The sequence below is a fragment of the Acinonyx jubatus genome, chromosome D1, assembly GCF_027475565.1.
Source record: "Acinonyx jubatus isolate Ajub_Pintada_27869175 chromosome D1, VMU_Ajub_asm_v1.0, whole genome shotgun sequence".
Taxonomy (NCBI): Eukaryota; Metazoa; Chordata; class Mammalia; order Carnivora; family Felidae; genus Acinonyx; species Acinonyx jubatus.
This window is the reverse complement of record NC_069390.1, coordinates 46,683,083-46,710,995: the sequence shown is the minus strand read 5'-3', so window position 1 is coordinate 46,710,995 and position 27,913 is coordinate 46,683,083. Positions and strand designations below refer to the sequence as shown.

Here is a 27,913-nt window from a genome sequence, read left to right as displayed (position 1 = left end):
TCTCACTCACCATGTTCCAGAAGCACTGGGCTTCCTTCTTGAGGGCTCATTCTCACCTCAGGATCTTTGCACTTCCTGCTTCCTCAGTCAAGAATGCTGAGACCCCAGGACCACACTCTTCGTGTCATTCAAGTCCCAGCTCATTTGTTGCCTGCCACAGAGAGGTCCTCCTTGATCACCCCTAACTGTTCCCTCGCCAGCCACTCTTATCATAACTTTGTGTTTTGTTTCCTTTATAGTACTTATTACTTAAAATTATCTTGTTTATTATTCATGTTCTGCGTCTCCTTCTCCAACACATACACACAAGCTCCATGAGAGCAGACACCTGGCCTTTCTGCACCTATACCTCCAGCACCTGGGACAGTGTTCAGCACAAAACAGCAGCTTAATAAATTTTTGCTGGATTAAAGAATACCCCCTAAGGGTTCTTGTATGAATTAAATGAGACAGTTATATATTTAGAGTTTTTCAGAAGGTTTGGCACATCAAAACACAATATTTCAAGTTATGACTCTCTTATCTGGTATTATCAGGATGAGCCAATCTGTTAATCCAAAAAATCTGAATGAAATAGGGATCACTAATATTGTACATATATACTATACAAACTTCAGACACTATTTCAACTTGAAACATTTCTGGCTAGTCTATTGATGTAGAGCTAAGGCCTCTACTTGAGACAGGTCTCCAGGTTGGAGTTCGAAATCTATGTGTTCCTTTTTTTGAGAGCTCATACCTTTTATATATCATCTGTGGTTCCCAGATTTGGCTTTAGAATGGAGAAGGAACTTAACCTCACATACAAAACAATCTGAGTGCAAAATTCTTATAGAATTATGTACAAATTTTTCCTAACTTTTATCAGTTGCCCTGCCCACAACTAAGCTAACAGCCTACATCGACTAACTCTTATCAAACCATTCAATGCTTGCAGCTTGGTTTCCTTAACAAATGACTCTCTTTTCACCCATATTTCACTGGTTCACTTAATCTCTAATTAAATTATGTTCTTATAATAACACATTCAGCCAGCATAAGAAGGACTGGGTGAAAATGGAGCTCTTTGACCCTTAGTAAGCATTTACCAAAATGGTGGGGGCAATGTTCATAGGAATAGTATGGGTCCCTGTGTGCTGTGAATGTCCAGCAGGTCGTGGCCCTCAGTCAGTGAGTATCACAGAAGGAAGACAATGGAGGACATTGGTGAATTTTTGAGTTGGTTAAGTAGAGATGGGTTAAAAGAGATTGCATTATAGTATAAGAACTTGTCAATAGCAATGATTATAGTTGTCGTCAAGGAAGATTAAATGGAAATATGCCAAAATGTTTTCTCTGGTAGGCTGTTAATATTCCTCTTAACAATTTCCCATATCTTTCAAGTTTTGACACCATCATAAATAATACTTCACAGAAGCAGAGAGTAAATTGTGATCCTGGCGGAGTCAAAGGATAGTGCTGACAGTTACCGTTTCTAGTGCTCCTGTTCTATGCCAGCAACTTACATGGTACCTCTTGCCCTCATGTTCGCTCTGCAAGGCAGGTGCGAAGGTGCCCACCTTTATGACTGTGTGATCGTGTTCCCCTAAGTTTAGCCCCAGGTCCCTGTCCCAATACTACATTCCTTCCTCTGGCCCACAAAGTCACCCAATGCAGTCAGCATCTCCATGAGCTGGCAGGGTGTCAAGTCCATAAGCTTTCAACAGGACCAAATCTTCATTTATGTCACTGTCCGGCTCTCTGCTTTGCAAGTTAATTAGAAATAAAGCCTTTCCTCATCAGTCTGGCCTCCCCCACTGCTCTCTCGCTCCTGGCTGCAGGCTGTATCCTATCTCCTTCACCTCTGGGCTCAGGACCCCATCCTGGAACAGATGCAGCCTCATCAGCATATCTCTTCTGTGGTGATGGCTACATCACTCACCTCCCTCCTGGAGGCTGTCTTCCCTGGACTGTGGTCTTCTTACTCTGCCCTCTGCTGCCTATGTTCCCTCTGCCAGCCCTTATCCACCTGGGTTTCTGCACCATTCCAGCCCTGACCTCCAAGAAGCACAGCCCACCACATGGCCTATCCTGTGTCCATCCTTGTTCTGCATGGTTCCCACAGCCACGCCTTATAGCCTTGTGACCCAATGTCTGATCTGACCCAGAGTCCCCATTGTGATACCCAGAGAGACACAGACCTCTACTGCCCCAATTTAGTACTCACACAGCACATGAAATTGTTGGGAGGGAGGGTTTACAGGGAGTGGGGAATGTATATGGGAAGAGGGTACTCCAACACCAGGTACTGGTAAAGTCCTGGTGGCAGCTTCAGACAGATGGAACCCTTCCAGTGATGGCAGCAGTTAGCTCTCAACAGTCCCCAAACCGAAAGGACTCCACCACTCCAAGTTATCAGAGAGATTAAGACTCTGACCTAGAGAGACAGAGACAGAAAAGGGATCAGGAGAAAGGACACAAAAGCCAAAAGAAAGGCTGAGCATTGTCAAAACTTGACATATTCACCACATTTGTTCTCGTCTTATTCTCTTCTACAAAAAGACTTAACTGGCAACTGCAAGTAGGATCTCAAAGCCAGGATGAGGATGCTGCGGGTCTACAGGAAGAAAAGTCACAGTTTAGGGTCCTAGAAAAGTAGAAATCTGGACAGAGGTACCCACTACAAAGAACTTGCAAGAGGCTGGCCTCCCAGGATCTCTGACACTGGTGGGCAGACGTGGGTTTCAAATCCCCTTTGTATGGCTTTAGGTACGTGTCTTAACCTCTCCAAGGCTTCATTTCCTCATGTATAGAATGATGCTAGTAACACCTGCCTTGTGGACTGTTGAGGCTTATATGAGCTAATACAGGCCTGGTACCTAAACCAGTGGCAATGTCTGAACACAACTTTGGTTGTCACATGTGGTGGGGACCGAGGGAGGCATACTACCAGCACCAGTGGGTAAAAGCCAAAAGCCAGGGATGCTAGTAAAACTAGTAATCATCCAACAACGATCAGAGCAGCCCCCATGACAAAGAATGATTCAGCCCAAATGCCAGCATCAAGAAACTTTTCCAAAGCCCAGTACAGAGCGGGGATCAGCAAACATTCATTCCCCACCTCTTCCTCTCTCCACTCCTCTTTCTGGACAGTGCATAGCATCAGGGAAGGGCCAGGATCTCCTTCCCTTGCATCTCCGATAGGGATAGAGAAGGAAAAGTGCCAAACAAAGTGCCTGGCACCTCCTATCTCTCTGCTCTTCCCGCAGAGCTGTGTCTAGCTGGAAGCCAGGCACACAGCAGGGACGTACAAAGGACAGATTTGTTAGCTGACTGGAGCAGAGGCCTCTGTGCAACACCGACCTCAGCTTGGAAACTGGACAGAAAAGCAGCTCTAAGGAAGCTGAGCTCAGACAGGAAGGCTGGGCATGGGTAATGCCATGAGAGGGACCTATGAGCAGGGACCAAAAAAAAATGACCATCCAATTGGGCCCAGGGTGCACCGTTTCTCCAAGACTTGACAGCAATCTCATATGCAGAAGGTAAAAGTCAGAATTCATTCCTTCAGTCAATTATTCAGCACGTACTGGGCTAGGACTCTGGTGTGCGCGGCACTCTAATGGTCTACATTAAAAAAAAAATTCAATGTTATTATTTTTCCAGCCCTGTAACTATTCAACCAAGACATCGATGAGAATGAAAAAGTAAGCAAGAGAAACAGATGTTTAAATCTCATAGAATCTTGAATCTGACCAGCCTCATTTTAAATGGTGAAAATACCCACTTGATAAAGTGGGAAAAGCTAATATTATTCTATTATTCACTCTCTCTTTATTAAGGCTTCAGAGATGATTCATTGAGTTTCCGAAGCACAGTACTTTTTTTGTGTGTTACTCTTTCATGAACAAACTATTCCAAGACACAATCTGCCTATATTATATAATGCATCTTCCACAGAGACAGCCCAAAGTGAAGCTACTTATTTCTTATTCCTGTATTTGGTAAGGCCTGTTTATACCTTGCCTGAGTGTGTGAGAGAACACAGGGGAAAGTGCTTTGGGAGCTGGAAGCCCTGGGACAAACCTTGGCCCCTATTGTCAGTATTAGCCATCATAATTTCCAAATTCCACAGGGCAGAACAGATGAGGTTTTGCTTTGTGTTTCTGGATCCCGGACTCCCGAGTTGCTAAGATGCCTGTCCTTTTCTCAACTTACAGACTCTCTAGTCCGGGGAAGGTAGGAGCAAATGCACACCAAGAAGGCCCCAGATCTCGCTCCCAAGATCTTGCTCCCTTGCCCGCTGCCTCACTTTCCCCCATATGCTGCAGATCCTTGCCAGATCCTCTGTGGGAGCCGCAAACCAGGAGGCTCTCAGCTGCAAAGAGCCAAGAGGAGTCTTTCCAAATGCCTTTTGAGCCCAAAGCAGGAAGTTCTGCAAAAACACACCCACTGTTCTGAGTGGAGAGCCTGTCTGAGGATAAAGTACCCTCCCCTGAGCTCAGCTTAGCACCTCATAAAGCCAGACTCAGACCGTATAAATAAGATGTCTCTCTAAGGCAAGGTGAGGCTTACATGATTTATGTGCTCCTGGAGTCCCTTGCAAACAAGCTTAAACCAACAGTACCTGACTCTCCTTTCTTCTGTGGACTGACTTGGCCCCACAAGGTGGGGTAAAAGGCCCCTGTGTCTGCCTGGAGTGTTCCCGGGCCATCCCACTGGCTGAATGGGCAGGCGGGAGCATGTGTGGCCTTTGAGAAGCCTTGGTCCCTGAGCCCCTCCGGAAAAGGACTGCTTGGGAGCACAGACGGGGAGGCCTGTGACATGCTCTGCTGGCTTCTGTGTAAAGGAAAACAGGTAGAGGGAGCCAGGAAGGGAGCAAAGAAAGGAAAGTCATTTATAGGAACAGCCTGAGCAGAGAAACCAGATGTGAGCTGGTGTCAGCAGCAGGGACAGCCTGCTGCATAATTCATCCATTGTGGTTCTGTTTATGTGTCTGTTTTTAAGGTTAATCATTTGTTTGTTTGATCGAGGCTTACTCTTCTGAACGCTTCTGTTAGCACATGAACAGGATGCTTGGTATGAAACGCAAACATCCTTATTTGGCAGACACAGAGCTTGCTAAATTATCCTTCCAGCTGCAAATAAGTTGTGACATTTGTAATAAGTTGCCAGTCATAAGGGGCGCAGCATAGTCTCAGAGAAATTCACAAGCTGAATTTCTCCCCAGCTTCAGTCCCTCTCTCTGAAGGAAGCAGATATTTCAGCCCAAGAGGCACATTTAAGACAGAAGCAGAGTCACTCAGTCTTGGGTGTCGGGTCTAACCCACGAGCACCCTGTTGGTCTAGACTCCAGTCCCCATCAAAATGTTTGCAATGCATGGGCCAGGAAAACACCTCATGAAAAGGAGGTCCTGGCCCCCACCCACTGACAGCCTCACTTCCACCTTTGTGCAGAAGAAATCAGGTTTCTCTTCTCAACATCACCTCTAAGGAAGCAGGCAGACTCTAGAACTGTAGAAGGCCAGGATTGGGACTAGACTTTGAAGGTATCAGACGTAATGTGCTATATGAGAAAGCAGGAGACTCTGGAGCTGCGTGGCTTTGGATAAATCATTTCTCCTTCAAGCCTCTGTTTCCTCCAGGTTAAGAGGGACTGGTAGGAAGCCTGGGGAGGACACACGTAAATGACCTGACACACTGTAGTTTCTTAAGAAGAGCTGCTGCTCTCATCATCCTGAAGCAAATCCATCAGGGTGCCCATCTCACTGCAATTTCCGGTCAGACTTCTTGAAGCCTTGCAGAGAAGCTAGCAGCTGCAGGCATTCACCCATCCCATCATTTCACAAAGACACAGTTTTGGCCTATTCAGCCCAGGCCCTGTGCAGGGCGCCATGGGTACAGCAGCCAATAAACTCAATCTCCAGTCCCCTGAAAAGCTGAGTTCATCTGTGAGTGATTTCGGTAGAAAGGATTTCCTAATTTTGAGTCAAAACTATTTTGAGAAAACCTCACTACTTTCTGCAACACTTCCAACTTAATTTCCAGGCATCATCTTTTGCCCTCTTTTGGTTGATGTCTGATGCCCATACAGAAGTGCACCTCACAGAGGAGTGCCTCCTGATGAATTGTCACAAGCTGAGCACCTCCAGATAACCATCGCCCAGAGCAAGATCATCACCAGCGCTCCAGATATCCTGCTCCCCCTTCCCACCGCTACAGCCCAGGGTAGCTGGGTTGCTGAATTTTAGCAGCATACTTTCATTTTTCTTGTTTTACTACTTTGGCATTATCTTTAAAGAAAATTATTTGTACTGGGTTCTTCACTCTCCTGTCCTGCTTTCACATAGGTCAAGCATATGAAAGGCAAACAATGAAAAGGTTTCCTTTTCTATCATGAAGCCTTGCCTCGACATAGTTTTATTTTTCCAATGAGCCCCTGAGGGTCAGGGCATGTGCCTCTAGGGCTTGTGCACAGTAGGTACTCAGTAAGTATGTGTTGAGTTAATGAATGATGACATCAGATCCATCAATAATCAACACATCTCAGCAAATGGAGAGCCATATTCAACAGGGTCAGGGCAGGGAGAATGGTGATGTGGTTTTAGAAGGAAGGTTAGAGCAGATGCCTCTTTCCTGGGTCATTCTGTTCATCTGGATGGGACAGCCTTGGGCCCAATCCTGATTCACTGAAGTTCTGTCAAGTACCAGGCATTCTTGTTTTGCCTTCAAACATATTCACATTTTCCTTATTAAAAAGAAAATGAAAACCAACCACAAATAAATGACGTCATCAAACATTTAATGAAAGCCTACACTCTAATTCTAGGCAAGGGAGTGATTTACTGAGTGCCAATTATGTACTGGGCATTCTGCTTGCCTTTGATGACTCAGAATTTAATCAGGTACCACTTCTGCCCACAAGTAGCTTCTAGGCTGAAGGAAGATATAGGCACATAAACAACTGAAATACTAAAGTGTTGTAAGTGCTATAATTCAGATATATAACAAGTACCTTGGGAACATAGAAAAAGGATCAAAGTTTATTGGAAATACTACATGGAGGAGATGACATTTGAAGAGGGCTTGAAGAATGAGTGGGGTTCATGAGATCAACACAAGGAAAGCATTCTGCAGGTTGAGTAAATAACATGAATAACAACAGAGCTGATACTTGGTGGTATGCATGAGCATGGGCAACTGGTCGTTTCCAGCCAGTGTCTGCTGGGATTAGTCATGGGCTTGTTGTGAGAGATCATGAACATCCACCCTGAATAAAAGCAGGAAGACAAAAGAAGGGCAGGCCATGTTCAGGGAATAGTGGTGAGGTACAACTCCTACAACATCTAACCTCTGCTAAGGATGGTACATATGTGTCATGCAGGCCAACACTGACCGCTCCTATGCCCACAACAGATATTAGAAATCAATCATAGCACTCCTCCTAGATTCACCCAGAAACAACCTCACGATCCTGCTCCACAAAGAACTCGAGGCAATCACTACTAGCAATAGGATTTGGCATCATCCTGGGTTGCACACGACAGCTTCCACTGCCTCACAAATGCCATACAGTCTGGCTTCAGACATTCCACTGAAACTGTTCTCTCTAAGCTTTCCATTACCTTCCTCCTCACCAGATTCCACAGTCCTCATTCTGATTAAATACCACACTCCCTCCCTCCTGGAAACTCTTGCCTCCTCCTTCACGAATCTAGAGTATCATCTCTCTTTCCTTCTTCTAATGTCTTTAAGTTCTATCTACATTTCCTTCCCACTGTGTCAGATCTGGCTCTTGTCCATGGCAGACACTCTAGGCCAGGCCTTACTGATGTAACTCAGAGTCAGAGAAGTCAGCCATCCAACTTCACATACCCCAAAAGGGAGTCATCCCGCTGCAGCCTTCCTTATCAGTGCAAGTTGGCAGCGTTTAAAGCTGGCTCAGCTTTTGGGGACAAAATTATGGATTATTGAAGCCTCCTCCACTCATCCTGCAGCAACTTGTAATGCCCAGAACCATCTGGCTGATTTAGTCCTTGGAAGCTTCAGTGATGGAAGACTCAGCTGAGTGAGAAGATAGAAGCTACCAGCTGAAATAAAGTTTAGGGTTTATCTATTGATTTCAAATGATCTGTGTCCCAGAGCTCCAGCACGCAGCAGTTCTAGCAAGTGAATATAAAAAATGTACAAGCAACACACACACACACACACCCTATAAAACCCCACATGGATTTGCTATTGACCCCTGGTCTATATCATTCATGCATTTTGTGAAAGAAAAGCTGCCACAACAAAATATCTAATGTGGGTTCAGTACATATGTGGGATATTTTTCCTACAGTGAGATGACTTTAGACTCAGGATGATCAGGCATGGATGCTGAACCCTCTGTCTAAACCTTGTCCGGATGACTATTTCCCCAAATAGCTCCAAGGACACACCAAGAAAGCAATGACGATCATTGGCCAATTAGTGGTTCAGGCATTTGGAGTAGGATGTGACTCCCAGAAAGCTTACAGGAAGAGAATGGCTGTCTCAGGCTCAGGCTTCCTGGAGCAGGGCTGACCATGCATCAGCCAGCACTATTGATTCCTGTCATTGCTATTTTCTGGTAGAAAGAGGGACATTTGTCTTAGATTAATTAAAAATGAACTAGGAGAAAGAACTGTGTTATAAAAATGAAGATATATGAAGAAACTCTCAAGACCGTGCTGTTTCCAGATACCAAGTGGATGAAGCATCTGGTCAGTGGGCAAGAAAATGCTCAGAAGACCCAAGGCAGACCAGGCTAGAATGCTGGCAGGTATACCCTGGTGTCTTTGGAGGTTTCTGGCTGCAGAGGAAGATGGAGAGCCGGTCATATCAAATGGCCTGCTGGTCCTCATTCAGACAGTCAGACTACCCTGCGTGGTCCCTTCCTAGACCATGCTTTTGCTTCTACATTTTCCACACTAGGTGTCTCGGGCAAGGAGACATATGGGACACAACCTGTCAGGGATGCTTCCAAAGGAAAGGGCACCTTTGAGAAAGCCTCTCCTTCTCAGAGGCTGTTCCCCATACACTGGGGAACTGAAAATGTAAACAAACAGGAGTAAAAATGGCCTGTGGTCCAAGGCTGGCTGCCTTGGCATTGTTATTCAGGACCATATGGACACTCGTATTTGATGGACAATGATGTGTAGATGGATGAATTTTTCCATCACTCAGAATTTCTACATTTTCAAGTCTCTCATATATTCAAAACAATAGAAGTCATTGAAATAAACATGTATTAAAGACTTACTTTATACCAGAATATTTAATTCTCACAAAAGCCCACCAACGAAGATATAGTTCTCCCACCTTATCAGTCAGGAAGCTGAGTTTCAAAGAAAAAGCCTGAACTGAGTCCATCTTCCAACCACTAGCCTCAATGTTCTTTCCTTTTTTTTTCTTCTTCTTCTTTTTCTTCTTCCTCATGCTTCTCTTCCTCTTATTCCTCTTCTGCTTCAACTGCTCCCCCCAAAACATTCAGTTTCTCCTATTCATGCACAAAGATTGAAGGGTGAACTGCTTCTACAAACCTCATAGGAAGTCGCCTTCCTGGGGGGAGTATCCTTGTTCCACACCCAGCTCCCAACATCTCCTACTCCCCTAAGTTGAACTGTGTTCAACTCCCCCAGCCTTCTCTCCAAGCATGTACTGCCTGTCTCTCTATAACATGCTTATGTTACTTCTTCCTTTTTTTTCTTCAGTTTGAAGCATGGTCTATTGACTTTCCCTAATAGAAGATAAAGGTATAACTCTCACAAACATACTCCACCTCCTCTCCCGCCCATCTTCAGATGCACATTTATGCAAATAACTTTATTCCACAGCCAGACTTAATAGTTTAGGTGGGTATAGAGTTCCAAGTTGGAAAAGCATTTTCCCTCAAAATGTTAAAGGTATTGCTCTATTTTCTTCTAGTTTCCAACACTGCTTTTGAGGAATCTTAGGCCACTGAGATTCTTACTCTTTTTTTCTGTATGATAGCTTACAAGAGCCTCACTTTGTCCACAGTGTTCTGAAAATTCACTTTCATATGCCTTGATGTGGGTTTATTTTCATTCATGATGAGAAGCACTCAGTGGGCCCTTTCTGTCCTGATAAGTACTTCAGGAAAATTACAGAAAATTGTCTTGAGTTATTTCTTTGATGATTTTCTCCCTTACTGTCTGTCTCTGCTTTCTATCTGGAACACCTATTATTTGGATATTGGGCCTCTAGAACTGATGCTCTAATAGACTTGCATTTTCTCTTACTTTCCATATCTTTTTTATTTTCTCTCTACTTTCTAAAAGACAACCTCAATTTTACCTGCCAACAAATTCACCAAGTGTTTCATTTTTGCTAACACCTTGTTAATTCCTAAGGGCTCTGATTGTGACCTTTCTTTCTTAGAAAGGATCTTCTTCCTGAATGCAATTTCTACTCTTATCTCTCTGAGGATATCTAACAATTTTTAAAACTTCTTTTCCCTGGATTTTCTGTTTCCATTAGATTGGTTTTTTTCTCATTTGTTTTATGTCTCTGTCTTCCATATTGTTTCTCTGCCAATCATCTTGGATGTCTGGTGATCTTTGACCATCTCTTATATTAGGGGGTGGCAATAAAAGGTTCACTGGAGACTCTGTGTAGGGGGTTTTGTGACTATGGCCTCACAGTAATTTGGCTGGGCCATTTTTAGTAAAAACACTGATTACTGATCTTTAGAATTTTTCAAAGGCTGATCAGGTTCCCCAAAGAAGAATCTTATCACCTCACTAGAGTATAAAAATATGGCTGTCACTGTTCTAGGAACCAAGAGGAAGACAATGGCTGGAGAAGTCTCCACATTCAGTGTGACACAGGCTTTCAATTAACCCTGTTGTTTTTAGTACGGTAGCTCACTCTGTGTCAGATGTCCATCAGCACACAACATCTGTTTTACTCTGCTAAAAGAATAAATTTCCAGTCTCCTGTCAAAATTTTTTTTTTTTGGGGGGGGGGTGCAGCATTGATTTACCTGAACCCATAGAGTAAAAGAGGAGACTGGAGAGCCTAACTATTTCTTAAATTAACTTTCAACCAATCCTCCTGCTTCCAGCTCTGATCATATCCACACTTTTAGCAGTAGCTACTAGTAATGCAGAGATGAAGGAAGTAGAGATTACAGAGATATTTCTAGAGTAGTGTCAGTTGGGAAGCGGGTAGAAATGAGATCATAATGGAACTGATGGGTGAGAGGAGAACAAAGGTGTGTTTGGGGACCTTATGTTCCAAGGAAAAGTTCAGTGTTTATTGCCTACTGAGAGATTTGGATAACAAGAACATTGTAATCCAGGAGAGCAGATTTGGGAGTTTAAATATTGTACATGGATTAGGACCAAATGACGAGGAGTTTCCAATAAGAGGTGACAGAGAGGAATCTCTTCATGTACGACTACCCCCTGACCTTCTCCTCTCCTTTGCTCTCAGGTCACATATGGACAGAACCCCCTGAGGATAATTAATAATGGCCAGAATGGTTAAAAAGCAAAAATGCAGAATTCACAAAGTGCAAACTCAGCTGTTGTGCAGGGCAGAATTCTGATCTTTCCCCCAGCAGACTCTAAGCCGATTCCCATTCCTTAACACTTCCAGATTGTACACCCGGACCCCCATCCCTGTTTATGACCTGTAAGTATCAAGTAGATAACCACTTGTAGGACTGTCCCCAAATGTGTCCTCTATCTTCTATAACTGCCTAAACATCCTTTAATGAAAGCCCTTCCTGTCTTATTTAGCGATCAACAGTACAAATGCCAAGTTTCCCTGCAAGGGTGAACATATTGGGATCACCAAAACTTGAAAACAGCACAGGCTTTACAGTCAGACTGGTAAGGTTTAAAACCTGGTTCCGCATTTGCCTCCAGCTATGTGTTTGTGGCAAATTACTTACCTTCTTTGAGACTCAGTCTCTATACTTATAAAACATAAATGAACACCATTCACTTCATAGGATTTTTCTGAGAATTACATACATAATTGTAAAGTACCTAATACAGTATCTGGCATGTAACGGATAGTCAGTAGTAGTAAAAGTAGAAATAACCAACAGTAGTAGTAATAGTAAGTAATAATGCTGTTGCGTGCATGCACACTATGTGGGCAAAAGAACACTGTGTCCTACACAGAAGCTACACTTATCCCCTGGTGTTAACTATGGGTGTGACATATATTAATTGCAATTTCTCTAAAAATATTCTTTGGTTTTAAATAAGTGTATTAATTGAATTTTAGCACAGAATTAATTAAGGTAAATTACTGATATATTGTCTAGATCCTGAAGCATCAGAGAATTTTTAAGTTGATACTAGTGACACCTACTGGTAAAAGTATGACATGGCAGCCTAGCTCTCTTAGACACTGTGAGAGGGGACAACTTCCAGGAACAATGTACCAAAACTGTAAGTCAATGGGAGTGGTAGTTTACAGACCTTCAACATGTCAGAATATATTATCAGCAAGAGTAAAGTAAAGAAAACACTAAGGGAAGCAAGGCAGGTAATCAAGAAAATATCTACAGGGTCCAGAAAACACTCCACAAATGCTTTGGAATGCCATACAGTAGCAACACATGTGAAATATTTCCCTTAAAAAACATTTTTACCTCAACATATTGGAGATGATTCTCAATTTTTTCAATGGAAATCAATAAAAAAATAGGATCAACTACCAAGATTCACTTTGCAGTCATCTTATAGCACACATCTTATTCCGCAAGGGATATGTACATTTGGTCAAGGGTAGCTTTGCTACATGTAAAGTTAACTTCATACCAATTTGAGATCACAGTCCTGAGAGCATACATTGTCCTATATTGCTACATGAGGAGTTGCTGTTGCTTTGTTTTAAGGTTTTCATTTGAAAAATTTATAACCTTAGAAAACTTGAAAGAGTGGAAAAATGAACATTTATAAAGTCTCCTCCTAGATTCATAATTGTTAATATCTTACCACATTTTGGCTTGCTCTCTCTCTCTTTCTCTCTCTTTTTCTAGCTCTCATTCTCATCACTCCACCTCTAAATGCATCATCAGTTATCACTTAAGTATCAGGCATTCTTATATATTAATATTATAGTAATACACCATTATCATACCCAAGAAATTTAACATTGATAGAACAAACCATTATCTAATATGCATTCTATATTCAAATTTTCCCAATTATCCCAATAATGTCCTCTATAGCTCTTTTTTCATTTTCCCAATTCATGATCCAATCAGAGATCTAGCATTTCCTTTCATTGTCCTATCTTTTTGGTCTCCTTTAGTCTAGAACAGTCCTTCTGTACATACACACCCTTTTTTTCTTTCAAAACGTTGATAGTCTTAGAGTCTATGCAATTTTATTTGAAGGATATCCTACAATGTGAATGTGTCTGATTAATTTCTCTTTATTATATTCAGGTCAAAGATTTTTGGCAAGAATACTACATAAGTGATGTCCTTTCCACTGTACTCCATCAAAAGCCACATTTGTCCCATTATCGGTAATGCTGAGTGTGATCACTTGATTAAAGTGATGTCTGCCATATTCATTGTAAAATTACTTTGTTCCTTTGTAATTAATAAGTAATGTGCAGGGTGTTACTTTGAGGCTGTGTGAATATCTGCTTCTCCAAATCGTTGTTGTTTTTTAATCACTGCAATTATTGTGATCCCTGCCTAACAGAATTGAGCAGTAATGGGAGGACAGAGGCATGGTCTTCATTCACTTCACTATCTCTGTAAATCCCATTTGGCACTGGTTAATGATAATGAAGCCTTTGGCACTTTTTTCCTATAGATGCACTTACAGGATAGAACCCCATTTAAAAAATGCATTACACCAAAGCACAGTGAAAGCAATTACCAATACTCAATTACTCTGGCATCACTTCATCACTGTAGATACTCTTAAATGCAATGCAAGGGTGGTTTTGAATATCCTGAAGGTGAAAATGAGTCTACAACAGCAGAGGCTCAGAAACCTGCAGAGGCTCCCAAGAACTACTCAAACCAATCCAAACTCCTTATTCTGACACTTGAGGTCCTATAAGATATGGCCACACCTTTTATCCTATCTCCCATAACTCTCTCTCATGTCCCCACCAAATTGAGCTCCCCTCTTCTTCTTATACATACCCCCATGTTTCTCCTTTGCTTATTCTGATTCCTTTGTCTTGAGAGAATTTACAAACCTTACTTAGCTTCAAGGCAAAAAGTGAATTCTTGCTCTTCCATAAGCATTTGTTGAAAAAATAACTTTCCCTTTGTCTGAGTTCTCCTAGTCTGTGACAATTTGGGCACTTGGTACATATTATTGTTCTGTGTGTCTTATCTCCCCATAAGGCTGAAATCAGGCATGTGATTTCTGAATAATACTCTGAGCATGTGTTCAGAACACCAACAAAGTTTGGATACCAAATTAGTTTTGAAAGTATTTGATATCAAAACAAAATTTTTTAAGCATTTAAGTTGTTATCATGTGAAAAATTAGAACTGGCTGGTATTCCTTATAAATATTTATAATATAATATATTTTTATTTTGAATTACTTATGGCGGAAGGGGGAAGGGAACACTGGTATTCTTAGCACCCCGTATATCTTAATCTAGTCCTGACTGAAAACTCTAAGAAAAGAATTCATGTTGTTTCTTTCCTAGCCTCAGGCCCAGCACAATGTGTTAGGCATGTTAACTGCTCAATAAGTCATTACTGCATGACTGAGAGAAAACTGGGAGTTAGACCAATTGTTTTTGATCCTTTGAAGATGGAATGACTTTACCCAATTCTGTTATCCCCTTACCTTAGGAACATCTCATGAGAAGAGGCCTAGGCCCTCAGTGGCTAACCATGCCAGAGAGCAAAGATTTGCCATTGACCTTTGGCCAGAGGCTTGCATATTTGAATTCAAGACTTTCATTGGCCTGTGGTCAGCATAAGGGCTGCCCCATCCTCTGTAACAAATGGAATATCCTGTTCTTGATAACAATTAAGGGCCAACCTCATTTTTTTTGCCTATGCTTGGGCCCACCCCAGTACCACTCAGTAGGTATATTCATTTAAGAAATAGCCCAGGGGCATATGTCTTCTGGGAAGCCTCCTGAGGGCAGAACCTACTAGTACATACTTTGGATTCTTGGTTATAGCACCTGAACCCTCCAGATGTCTCACTGTGGCCCTGTCAATACCAACCAGTGCCCATCCTATGCTAGCCATGGCATGGGATACTCAACACAAGGGCAGACCCAGCTCCTGCTTCAAAGGAACATTACCATCAAGTCACAGAGACAATACTGTTGTGTCTAAAGTGCCCAAGAATAAACAAGGCAATGTGGGATGAGGGGCTTTAAAAATTCCCATGCTGGAAAAATCAAGTTTAAGTGCAGCCAGCCTTTTGCCCCCCACTAAAGCACACAAAGCACTTTAACATCTATTGGCTGAGCATGCTCTCCCAGAGGCCCTGTGAGATGGGTAGGTAAGAAGCGTTAAATATGAAACAGAGTAGTAAGAGATGTCTACTCTGTGTCTCATCTATGAAGAAGTCTCCCCATATTTCTACCTCTACTCAGGTCACTCTACAAAACTTCTTGGAGTACAACTAATCACCAGGCACTAGGGACACAGAAAGTCCCTTCAAGCACGAACTATGTGCATTTAGTGATGCATTTTCTGGGTCTGACTCTGGGCTCATTACAGGAGGAAATACAGAGATAAAAGTGCTTGCCCATGAAGAATTCTCTGGCTACTGTCCACTTTTCATGCCACCTGGTAGGACCTGTTGGCCCAACTGTCTTTTCATCTGGGCTGTGATATTTTTCAGAAAAGGGGTATCTCTGTAGCCTCAGAGGAAATCTCAGGGCTGAGCACTTTGCAACATCATTTTATTTTATTTTTTTAATTTTTTAATGTTTATTTTTGAAAGAGAGAGAGAGAGCACGAGCAGGGGAGGGGAAGAGAGAGAGGGAGACACAAAATCTGAAGCAGGCTCGAGGCTCTGAGCTGTCTGCAAGGAGCCCAACACGGGGCTCAAACCCACAAACCAATGAGATCATGACCTGAGCTGAAGTCAGACGCTTAACTGACTGAGCCACCCAGGCACCCCATGACATCATTTTAAAGACATGGTGATGTGATGGTGAACAGTCACAGAAAAACTGTCCGCAGCTTTCAAACACCCTCCCATAGCTCTATCAGTGAGGATGGTGCCCAAGAAGCCCTACTCAGTGTAGTTCCTATAGAGAGAGCCAGCACTCTTTCTTTTTGGGTGGGTGTGCTGCTGGCATCGCCTTCCACTTGACCCCTGCCAAAGACACAGGGTTTGAATGCAGAGGAAAGACAGGCTGTAGCAGAGGGCGTTCTGTCATGGGAATTCTGAAAACAGGCTGCCCTCCTTTGGTCTGAAGTATCCAAAGACCACATTCAGGGTCCATATCCCAAAATCCTAGCTATGGAATCTGCTGAAGACTGGAGGGACCAATTGTCCAGTTTGACACAGGGAGGGCTCTTGGAGCTACCATTGCCACCAGGCCCTCATCTCAAACCTTACAAACTGCACAAGCTTCCATCCTGAGGTTGCTCTGTCTGCCACAGACACCACTGATATACAGCTGAGCTAGTCCCCTGTACTGTGCAGAGCAGAACCCCACACATGTGATCCCCAGAGAAGGTCCTCCTATTCCTAGGGAGACTCTGTTCGGCCTCTGGTTATGTTAATGCAAAGGTTCTTCTCTTCTGGGTTATACGCTCCTTGGAAAAATCTGAGGAAAGGGTTGGGCCATGTCTCCAGAAAATGCATGCATACACACACACACATACACACACACACACACATACACACACACACCCCTACATATGAATATACATATGCATACATGCACATACATATACACATGTTTGCATATATATACACAGAGAGTTATTCCCATAATTTTTGCATGTCACAGATTCCCTAAAGTCCATCCATGAAATCCAGGTTAAGAATCCTTGTTTTTAAATCTTCTCAGGAACCTAGCAACCCTGGGTTCTTAGCAACCTTCCTCATTAAAGTCACCAAGGAAGAAGTGAATTTTTCTATCCGAAACCCTCTGCTCCCGTGGGGTCAGGGCTGGGCCCCATCTCCCGAGCAGGAAGAAAGTGTTAATCCAGCCCGAGGTCCAAGTGTGGAGAACTGACTGTCTCGTGGCTGGGCACTCTTGACCCCCATCTCACAGCTGTCAGATTCCGCCTGACCCAGATCTGCCAGCAGGACAGATTTTTCTTTGTGGGAGTAGCTCATGGTACTTTGTCATTCACAGGCATTCTCTCTGGGTTTCACTTAGAGATGGAGGGAAGCATCCCTGTGTTGTGGAAATTCATCATTCCAAGTAGGAACAGGAATCTGGGATAAGAAATGTGGAGCAGGGGTCAGTGGCTGTCTGTGTAAACACACACACAGACACATGTGAGTTCCTTCTGAACCCAGTGCAGTGACAGCAAATTAGCCATTTCTTTAGGACAGCTCAGCCCAGCTCAGACCTTATCCACATAATTTAAGTGACAGATTCTTCATCCCAATTGGCAGTTTGCGCAGGGACTGTGTCTGGAAGGTGCTGTAGAGGGTTGGGCATCCCCTGAGGTCAGGACTCATTATGTGCCTCAAGCCAGTGGTATTTTCCATGCATGGCTACTCTCTCAACCCATCTATAAAGCAGCAGAACACAAGGGTGCTAGCTAGAAAAAGGATACATCTAGAAAAAGTCCCAGAATGAAGGAAACTCCTCTCATCAATCAGGTGACCCCTGTGTGTAGATGTGTGTATGTGTGTGTATATGCATGTGCGAGTGTGTGTTTATACATACCAGGTATGAAAACAGGAAAGGCAAACCCAGTAATCATGGATGGGACTTCATGTAGATTTCCCAGCAGACAGACCCCGGACAGTAGGCACCCCTCCCCTCTGGACCACAGAGATACACTAGAGAAGAAAAAGGTAGCTTGATGGGGGAGAAGAGCGTGCTCTTTGGAATCACAGATAACTGGACCCAGGTTCAAGTTCAGACTGAAGAGCTCACTCCCTCGGTGATCTTAGAAAAGGTACTTCATGTCTCTGATCCTCGGATTCCTCTTCTGAATATGGGAATCAGAACCTCTGTCATAGGATCGGGAGCAATAAGTATGAGGATTGAAGAAAAGAAGCCAGCACCATGCTTGGCAGGTAGATGGTCGTTGATGCCAACCAATTGTGTTGTCTCTTGTTCCATTCTAGTAACTCCCGAAGGAATCATCCAAGCCAAAAGTACGACTCTAGCTTTTTTTTTTCAATTTTTTTAATGTTTATTTATTTTTGAGAGACAGAGACACACTCAGTGGGAGTGGGGGAGGGGCAGAGAGGGAGACACAGAATCCAAAGCAGGCTCTAGGCTCTGAGATGTCAGCACAGAGCCCCATGCAGGGCTCACACTTACAAACCACGAGATCATGATCTGAGCCAAAGTCAGACGATTAACCGACTGAGCCACCCAGGTGCCCCCCAACTCTGGCTTTTAAAATCCTCCATTCGCCAAAATATCTACCTCTTTCAAAGACATGGGTGGTGCCCCCCCATCTCAGGAGAGGCCAGTGACTGGCACATCTCAGAGACGCCTGGGTGCTGAAACGAACATTGTGCCTCCACAATGCAAAGCTGCCTCCCACACCTGCATCACCAGCCAAGCCTGGTCTCCCCTGCCAAGCCTCAAGCTCCTGCTTCTCAAACAATCTAATCTGTTTTATTCAAGACAAGGAACAAGAGGGTTTTACCGAATGGGAAGTCAGTTTATTTCCTGGGACGTTTACATAGGTCACAGTAAAACAGTTTATGTCTCCAATGACATTTCTTCTGGGACTGCTCATAGGGAACATAATTTATTTTTTGAAGAGCTTTAAAGGTTGTTGTTCTTTTGTTGTAAGTGGGACTGATAATGTGTTTCTAGGCAGTTACAGGTCCCATTTGACTGATTCTGATGGGATGTCTTGAAAGAAAGCACCAGGCTTGAATGGGTCACGGATGGAAAACAGAGCCAACAGCCAGTGGGCAGCTCAGAGCCTGAGCGAGCACTAGATCCACGGTGGGCGGAGGGGAGCCACTGAGAGTGAAGGCGGCCCTCTCCCTGTGGGATCTTTGTGATCACAGAGACGGGGATTAGAACAGGAAAGGGAGTTTTCTGAAACATCCTCCCTTAAAGAGAATCTTGGACCCCAGCCCACCCAGTAATTCCCACATTACAGATGATGAAACTGAGGCTCAGAGACATGAAGTCACTCATCTAAGTTTTTGCAGGGAGTCAGTGTTGGAGTCTGGGTTTGAACCAAGGTTAGGTTTCTAGAACTCCAGGGCTCACACCTGTAACTGTCTGTCCCAGGCTGACCCTTCAGGGAAATTGCCTCTGGCTTGCAGAGCCTCAGTCCTTTACACAGCAGCATCCTAAAACCATCCCCTAGGAAGGGGCTTCCCTGAACACTGTTTTTGCAGTGACAAGGGTGGCAGGCTTCCCTAGTGGCCCAAGGGTCACCAATGCTGGCATTTATGAGCATGGGCAAGGAGAAGAAAATTCATACAGAGAATCTATTTTCAACATGTGAAGGTTCACATTTTCCATGGCTTGTCACTAATCTGGTAGTGGTCCCAAGCCACTGGTGCTATGTCCCTCTCCTACTCTTGCCCTGTAAATGGAAAATTCAAGGAAGCTGTCAGAAGTTCACTCTGATCTGTCTACCAGTTGCTCCCATCCTGGCTGCCAGCAGGAGGACTGGAGGACAAAGGAGAGATGGACACACCATGACAGCTAGGATTGACTGAGTGGCCACAGAGGCAGGAGCAAATGGACCAGGGAAGGCTGCAACTAGAGTCCAAGAGGACCCCAAGAGTGAGAGCAACCCAAAGGTCATACCAGGAGACAAAGGAGGCCTGGTGGTTCATAGGATGGCTGAGAGACAGAAATAGCAAAGAGGGGTTGAACCTAGAAAAGAATATTAAGAAGACTAGTTACCATTTATTGAGGACCTCTTTTGTACCAAACACATTGTCTAATGAGAGGCATTATAGAGTAGGAAGTGTTGTATCTAGATCTCAATACTGGGTTTAAGTTCCTAATCTGCCACTTGCTATCAAGGGCACTTAGGGGTTTGGGCAGGTCACTTTACCATTCTGTGGCTCAGATATCCCATCTGTAAACTAAAAGTAGTAATAATTCCCCTCCTAGGACATTACAAGGATAAAGTGAGGTCATCCTTGCAAAATGCTTGGTACAGGGCACAGAACATGATGAGCGTTCATTAAACATAAGTTATTATTATGAATTCTCACAACATCCCAATAAGTCAGAATTAATACACCCATTTTTCAGACAAACAAACTGGGATTCAAAGGAGTTGAGACACACTCAAGGTCATACACATGTATGTAGAAGAAGCAGATTTGGAACCCCAGTCTTTGCCTCCAAGTCACCTGCTTTTTCCATAGGCAACCTATTTCTCAGACTCAGTGAATAAAACCAACACAGTCCCTGTCCTCACAGAGTTGATGTTCTAGCAAGTGGAGAGACAAACACATAAACAGAAAATGTCTCAGATGGTGGTAAGTACGACTTAGACAAATGAAGTCAGGGGCCAATGGGGTACATTAGATACGATCAAGATGGTCAGGGAAGGCCTCTTCGACAAGATGAAACCTGAGCAAATACCTGAAAGGAGGGAGGGAGGCACGTGGCTATGGGGAAGGAAGAGCATTCCAGATAGGAGGAACAGCAGGCACAGAGACCCTGGAGAATCCGAGTGACAGGAGAACAGTGGAAGGCCCAATGACGGGGCACAGGAATGAGGGCAGGAGTGGGGGCACAGATGGCTCCCTCAGGTGGGGGAGGAGGACCATCAGGGGGGAAGTGCCCCAACAGAGCCAGAAGGCTGAAGTTCCTTTCCAAGTCCAAATCCCCAACCAAGTGTGTTGGTACCAGTACAGAGACACAGAAGGGCCGTGGCTTCTGGGAGGAACAGGAACAGCAGACAGGAGCTTAGGGACTCAGGAACTAGGGCCACAGTCACCAAGAAGGTAAAGACAAGGCAAGGTCTCCAAAGAACTGGGCAGGCCAGGGAATCGGTCCAGGTAGATGGGGCTGGGGACAAGTCTGAGGGATGGTGGTAGAATGGACCCTGGCCATAGCCTCCTTCTAGCCCCCACTGAGCCCCAGGAGGGCCACAGAGCTGCTAAGTGGACCCAGCTGCAAGGGAAGAAAGAGTAGGAACAGGTTGAAAATCAAATGTCTTATACTCTGAAAAATCAATCAGAATTGCCCCCCAAGTGGCCACATCCCTAGACTGGCAGCATGAAGGAGGTTTGGGCTTAAATTCTTGGCTCTGCACTAAGTGGCATTAGAAAAGTCACCTGACCCCTCCTAGTCTCCATTTTCTATCAGTAATGAGACCACCCTGCAGGGGTGCTATGGGGGCTAGACATGACTGAATGCCCACAAAGGAGGCCCTCAGAAAACACTAGCTGGCCCAGCTACCTTTGCAGTATTTGAACGTGCTAAAGCCAAAACAGACATCAAGGCCATGGCCAATGCTGGCTGACTGAGCTCCAGCATATCCAGACAAGGTCAGCTCTGTAAAACAAGCTGCCTGGAGGTCACTGTGGTACAGGGCAACCAGATAGCCCAAGTAAGACCCAAGATTTAGCCTCCATCCACCCAAGACAACTGGGATTCTCCCAGATACATTAGCACTGATGTATCTTTCCACTGCTGTGTGAGAACACTTTTTCCTACCCTGGAAGAAATAAAGAAGGAAAAAAAGAGGGGGGGGGGTAGGAATACATACACCCATATATATGCACATACAGACTTATTTTAATAAATTAAAATAAATATTTGTGGTGTTTTAGTGATCCCCAGGTAACCACTGGCCAAGCAGACCCTAACATACAGCTCTGGCATCCCTGGTCTGGGGCTGCACAGATCTGGCCTGCCCTAAACAGTATTTAAAAACAGGCAGTTACCCTCTTCTATCCCCATGTGAGTCTGGCTACTTGGATGAAAGGGAGAAAAACAGAGTTCCTGCTGCAGCCCTTTGTCCCAGTGGCCTGCCCCCACCAAGCCACCCAGAGTCCCCTCTTTTTACCCCTAGGATTCCTGCCCCAGCACTTGAGCTTCAAAACCTACTCAGCAGAAGGGTTGACACTATTTTAACCGAAGTGAGAACACTGATGACCATCTAAAATGAGCCTTGTAAGAAGAGGAAATCTGCAGTTTCCCATTATTACCAGTTTCAGCTAAAGCGGTGACATAACAATGGAGGGGTATAAGGCATCTGCTCTAAAGACTGTCTCCATCCACCAATCCCCAAGGTGGCAGAGCCCCAAAGTTACCAGCAGAAGGGTGCCATCTTCAGACACAAAGCCAGGCTATGGAGAACTTCTCAGGAGCTGTGGGAATCCAGTTGATTTGGGGCTTGGCTGCACAAGACCCAACCTATCTCCAAAGTGGGATCCCCTCTCATCAACCAGCCAAAAGCCCTTTCTCCACTGTTAGCCCAGTACAGACACCAACTTCATTTCATGGCTGAAAAGCCAGTGGCGGGATAAGTAGTGTTTGTTATCTAACTAAATTGTAGTTTGTTATCTAACTAAATGATGCGTGGATGAGAAAATTCTAACACAATTGTGGATCACTTCTGACAGCTTCGATTATGGTTTTGTTTAGTTAAGCACTTGTGCATTCTAATGAACTGTCTTATGGAATTATTAATTGGATCTGGGATTTCCAGGGCTTTTCCACTGCTCTGAATTCTTCCCAGTAGAGACAATGTGTCTGTGGTGTCTTGATTACAAAAGTTATTTTCCACTCAAAAATCCTGGGCCTAAGGCCTGGAACAAACCAGATCCCAGCATCTAAAGGTAGAGAGAGTAGTTCTTGGTCTTCCCACAAAGTTGAACACACAGAGGAGCTACTTCTTGAAAACACAAGGACACGGAATAAGATTGATTTGGGGGCACGATGGTCTGTGGCTTTTCGTTAGGAAAAAAACTCCAGTCAAGAAGCCAGAACATGTAGATCAATTACTTGGGAGCTGCGTGTTAGTCATTTGGGATAAGGAGGGAGCGCTGGACCCATCAGCTTCTCTAAACACAGACCAGGAAAAGCACTGTAGGGCTTCTTCTGTCCTGCTTCTTCTCTAAGGCCATTGCCATAGCAGCTAAAAGGTTCTTCCAGCTTCCTTGATGAAACCAAACCCAGATCTGCTACTGGCAACAGAGGGTACACTCCACATAGAGAACAAAGAAGTTCCCTGGAGCTCACCCAGCACTGTCTCATGCAGTTGTAAGCTGTGGACACCTGGGGAAGTGAGGGGCGCTGCAATCCAGCTTACACCCCACATGTTCAGCCGAGGGCCCATGGGGCCCATGTCAGCCCCCAGAGTGTGTATCAGTCAGGGCTCCAGCAGAAGACTAGCCAAGAGAGTTTAATGAGGATATTTACAAAGGTAGGCAAGGTTGAGGGAAGTTGACAAGGGACAGAGGCAGCCTGGGCTAGCAAGAAGGGGGGCCGTTACCATCACAGGCCTGACGGGGTTAGCAGAGGGTGTCCTCAGAGGGAGCAGCAGGAGTTGCAGCTATGGGGTGAGTAGAAGAGCACAGACCTTGGCCTCCCCGCGGGGACGAGGCTTGCAGACCAAATGGCCCAGCCTCTCACCCTCCATTCTATTGGGGCTGCCCACTGATCACCCCCGATCACCTCCTCCCTGGGAACCTGGGGCATGCAAGCCTGCATGGTGCAATCCACAGAGATCAGCCTCTTGGGACCCAGAGCAGCATGGAGACAGATGGGCAGTGAATGTGGAGAGGCAAAGGGGACTCATTCTCTGACTCTCACAATGGTCCCTGTGGGCCTGATTGGTGCCAGGTTTTCAATCCCCACCTTCTTCTGGAGTGTGTGTGCGGGGGGCGAGGGCGGAAGTCTCTCATGGCTGGTCCCACTGCCACCACCACACTGCATGCCCTCTCCCCTTTCTGTGTGTCTCAGCCCCATCCATCCTGGTCTGCAGGAGAAACCAGAGGAAGGAAGGGTGGTAACTCATCCATCAAAGTGCAATCAGGAAAATCTGGAAGCCCCTCTCCCTGGGACCATCTGCAGCCTAGGAACCCGCTCACCTCTGCCCACCTCACCCCCTAGAGGCACATAGAGTTTGTGGATAAGGATGGGTCCTGCCCTCTGTGCAAGGTAGATGGCAACTGTGCCCTGTGCGAGCCACGGGTAAACTTTAATATCCAAGGAAGGAATCTGGGGCATGTCTCCCAGAAAAGTACTTGACAGGAGGCACCGAAGGTCACATCCAAAAGCAAGAGCCAGCAAGAACTGTGAGAAACATACCATCCTGTATTTCCTTGCTCTGCTGGCAGGCCCCCTGGAGAGAGGCCCTGGGCCTCTTGGGTGATATTTCAACAAACACTCCTATACTGCTTATTATGTGCCCAACAGGCACTGTATGTTCTAAAAGGTTCACAAAGATTTCCCCCACTTAATCCTTCCCCCTTCTGGAGGTGTGCATCCTTAGAGCTCTCCTTCATGCACTTCCTGCATGCCTACTTACTTCCATCTTGGTGGTCACCTGCCAGGGACCCAACCTGTGGCTCCTTCTTCAAAGTCAGAGAGGCCCTGAGTCATCTCTGAGATGACTAGGCTTGCTCAGATAACAGCAGAGAGGGCTCTTCAGAGATGCCTTACACAGGTCAGGGAGGAGTGGGAAGCAGGCCGCTATCTGGATGGCAGTTAGTGTGCATGGCTGGCAGGGGTGGGAGTGAGTATCCTCCCCTGAGCTCAGCAGCTGAAAGAGCAAATCTAGCTGGCTTGCCTGAGTTGGACTCTTATTCTACCACTTGTTCCCTGTGTGATCGGAGGCAGATCTGTACCTCGGTTTTCTCATCTATCAAATGGAGAAGATAATTGTACATCCCTCGTAGTGTTCTTGTCCAGTCTGCCTTCTAGACTATTTTGCCACTGGCATACTTTATAAACATGAGAAAGTCATTTAGCCTCCTTGTGAATTACAATAGCCTTGTGAATTACAATAATCATAATAGATCCTGAACTCCTTTCATGTGTATATCTCCCTTAATACAAAAACTCTAGGAGGCAGGTCTTACTCTAACCCTCACGTTATAGATTAGGGAATTGACACACACAGAAGTTAAGTAACTTGTCCCAAGTACAGAGGTAGCAGGAAGCTGGAGATCTGGTTTCAAAGCTGACCCTCTTAACTACTTTATACAATACTTCCCTGGGAAGGTTGGTAGGTGAGCCAGGATGCATGGCTGTGAACAACAGCACTGGCTCATAGAAGCAGAAAAGGAATTAATAAAAAGACATTGGGTGGTTCATGGAATTGCCAGGAGAGGTAGACGAGCAGGGTCTCAGTTATGTCACTAAGTACATCATCACAAGTCTTGTTTCAGCCCCCAGACCTGCCAACACCACTGATACTGGGCACTGCTACCTGTACTGCAGCCACCAGGACCCCAAGAACTTGCAGCTCTTTGACTCAAAGCCTGAGAATGTACACCCTAATGACGTAGGCCAAGCCATGGACTGGGGCCTATATACAAGGGGGGCAAATCACTTCTCTTGTGCAAGGCCATTCTGATCAGTTTTAATTCCCACCAAGACTCAAAAGTAGAGAATTCCCCAAACATAAGTGGATTCAGATGCTGGATGGTCCAGAATGGCAAATATTCAACCAATGAGGAAACTGGACAGTGGGTTCTTTAAGGCTCTTTTCAGCAGCATGAGTCCATTCATTTTAACAAGCACATTGCAGTGGGGTGTATTGTAATTCCCATTTATAACCCCATCTTGTCTATAAAAATATTAGGTGTTGTTATCCATTGCCATTGCCTTGCCATGCCGCTCCATCCTATGGGAAAATACTTTTCTATTGTCATTGGACTTGAGCATGTACCTGGATTTGACCAATAGGATATGATGTAAACTATGCCCTGGCTGAAGTTTTGAGAGACATTACATGGCTTTGGAGGACTCTCGCTTCTTTTTTCTTCCAGGAAAATGGCATGTTCCACATGGGGGTTGTTCCTTCAGCCAGTGCCTCAGAGTGGGAAGACACACGGAACAGAACCTAGCAGAGCTCTGTAGCAACCACAACAGACTCACACAGCCTAACATTAATAGAGTAAGAAAAAAATGTTTCTTGTTCTAAGTCACTGATGTGGGGAGGCTGCTTGTTACAAAACTGTCTGATACATGTATACTGCAAATCACTCCACACCACTGACTACTAAACAAAGGGAATACATAAATAAAGAGGACCCAGTCTCTGTCTTTGTGACACTCTCCAGTCAGAACTGGCACAGAGAGTAGAAATGTTTCAAGGGAGGCATAAACACAAGCCCTAGGGAGCACTAGGAGAGGAGACAGAGATTCTGCCTGGTGCTTCCAAGAAAGCTTCCCAGAGGATATGAAACTTGAACTGGATCTTGAAGGTTAAGGCAGTGTGATCTATTAGAGAAGGTTGAAGAGGAGAGGGGAGGGGATTTCATGCAGAAGAAAATATATGAAAATTCAGAGGCATAAGAAAAAAAAACCATACATTTATACATACAAGAATATATTCTGGAGTTTCCAGAGTTCAGGCAAGTGAGGAGGAGAAGTGGAAGGAAAAACAGCCAAATGGAGAAGCTGATTTCAAATGGCCCAGAATGCCACTCCAGCAGGTTTCAACATCATACTCAAGACTACCCGGAATCACTGAAATTTTCTAGATCTCGATTTTAGAAAAAGCATCATAAATGCAAAAATTCTCAATAAGATACTAGCAAATCAAATTCAACAGCATATAAAAAGAATTATTTACCATGATCATGTGGGATTCATTCCTGGGATGCAGGGCTGGTTCAACATTCGTAAATCAATCAATGTGATACATCACATTAATAAAGGAAAACATAAGAACCATATGATCCTGGATCATATGATCATATTGATCATATGATCGATGCAGAAAAAGCATTTGACAAAATTCAGCACCTTCCTTAATAAAAACCCTCAAGAAAGTCGGGATAGAAGGAACATACTTAAACATCATAAAAGCCATTTATGAAAAGCCCACAGCTAACATCATCCTCAATGGGGAAAAACTGAGAGCTTTTTCCCTGAGATCAGGAACACGACAGGGATGTCCACTCTCACCACTGCTGTTTAACATAGTGTTGGAAGTTCTAGCATCAGCAATCAGACAACAACAGGAAATCAAAGGCATCAAAATTGGCAAAGATGAAGTTAAGCGTTCACTTTTTGCAGATGACATGATATTATACATGGAAAATCCGACAGACTCCACCAAAAGTCTGCTAGAACTGATACATGAATTCAGCAAAGTTGCAGGATACAAAATCAATGTACAGAAATCAGTTGCATTCTTATACACTAATAATGAAGCAACAGAAAGACAAATAAAGAAACTGATCCCATTCACGATTGCACCAAGAAGCATAAAATACCTAGGAATAAATCTAACCAAAGATGTACAAGGTCTGTATGCTGAAAACTATAGAAAGCTCATGAAGGAAATTGAAGAAGATATAAAGAAATGGAAAAACACTCCGTGCTCATGGGTTGGAAGAATAAAATATTGTCAAAATGTCAGTACTATCCAAAGCTATCTACACATTCAATGCAATCCCAATCAAAATTGCACCAGCATTCTTCTCGAAGCTAGAACAAGCAATCCTAAAATTCATATGGAACCACAAAAGCCCCTGAATAGCCAAAGTAATTTTGAAGAAGACCAAAGCAGGAGGCATCACAATCCCAGACTTTAGCCTCTACTTCAAAGCTGTAATCATCAAGACAGCATGGTATTGGCACAAAAACAGACACATAGACC

At 44.4% G+C, this 27,913-nt stretch overlaps 1 protein-coding gene across 5 annotated transcripts in view; it reads right to left on the bottom strand.

The window, feature by feature from the left end:
- Positions 1–27,913, bottom strand: part of GALNT18 (polypeptide N-acetylgalactosaminyltransferase 18) — a 351,336-nt gene that overhangs the window by 225,457 nt on the left and 97,966 nt on the right. Inside the window, exons 1-2 of one of the 5 annotated variants that reach the window (XM_053203483.1) lie at positions 1,922–27,535; positions 11–151 (exon numbers count right to left, since the gene is read on the bottom strand). The exons of 3 other annotated variants lie outside the window; for them this stretch is intronic. In XM_053203483.1, the coding sequence (XP_053059458.1) occupies positions 11–50 (40 nt within the window). In that variant the 5' untranslated portion in view covers positions 51–151; positions 1,922–27,535. Of the gene's footprint in view, positions 1–10; positions 27,536–27,913 lie in introns of those variants that run through there. One more of the 5 variants, XM_053203482.1, reaches the window with a different exon arrangement.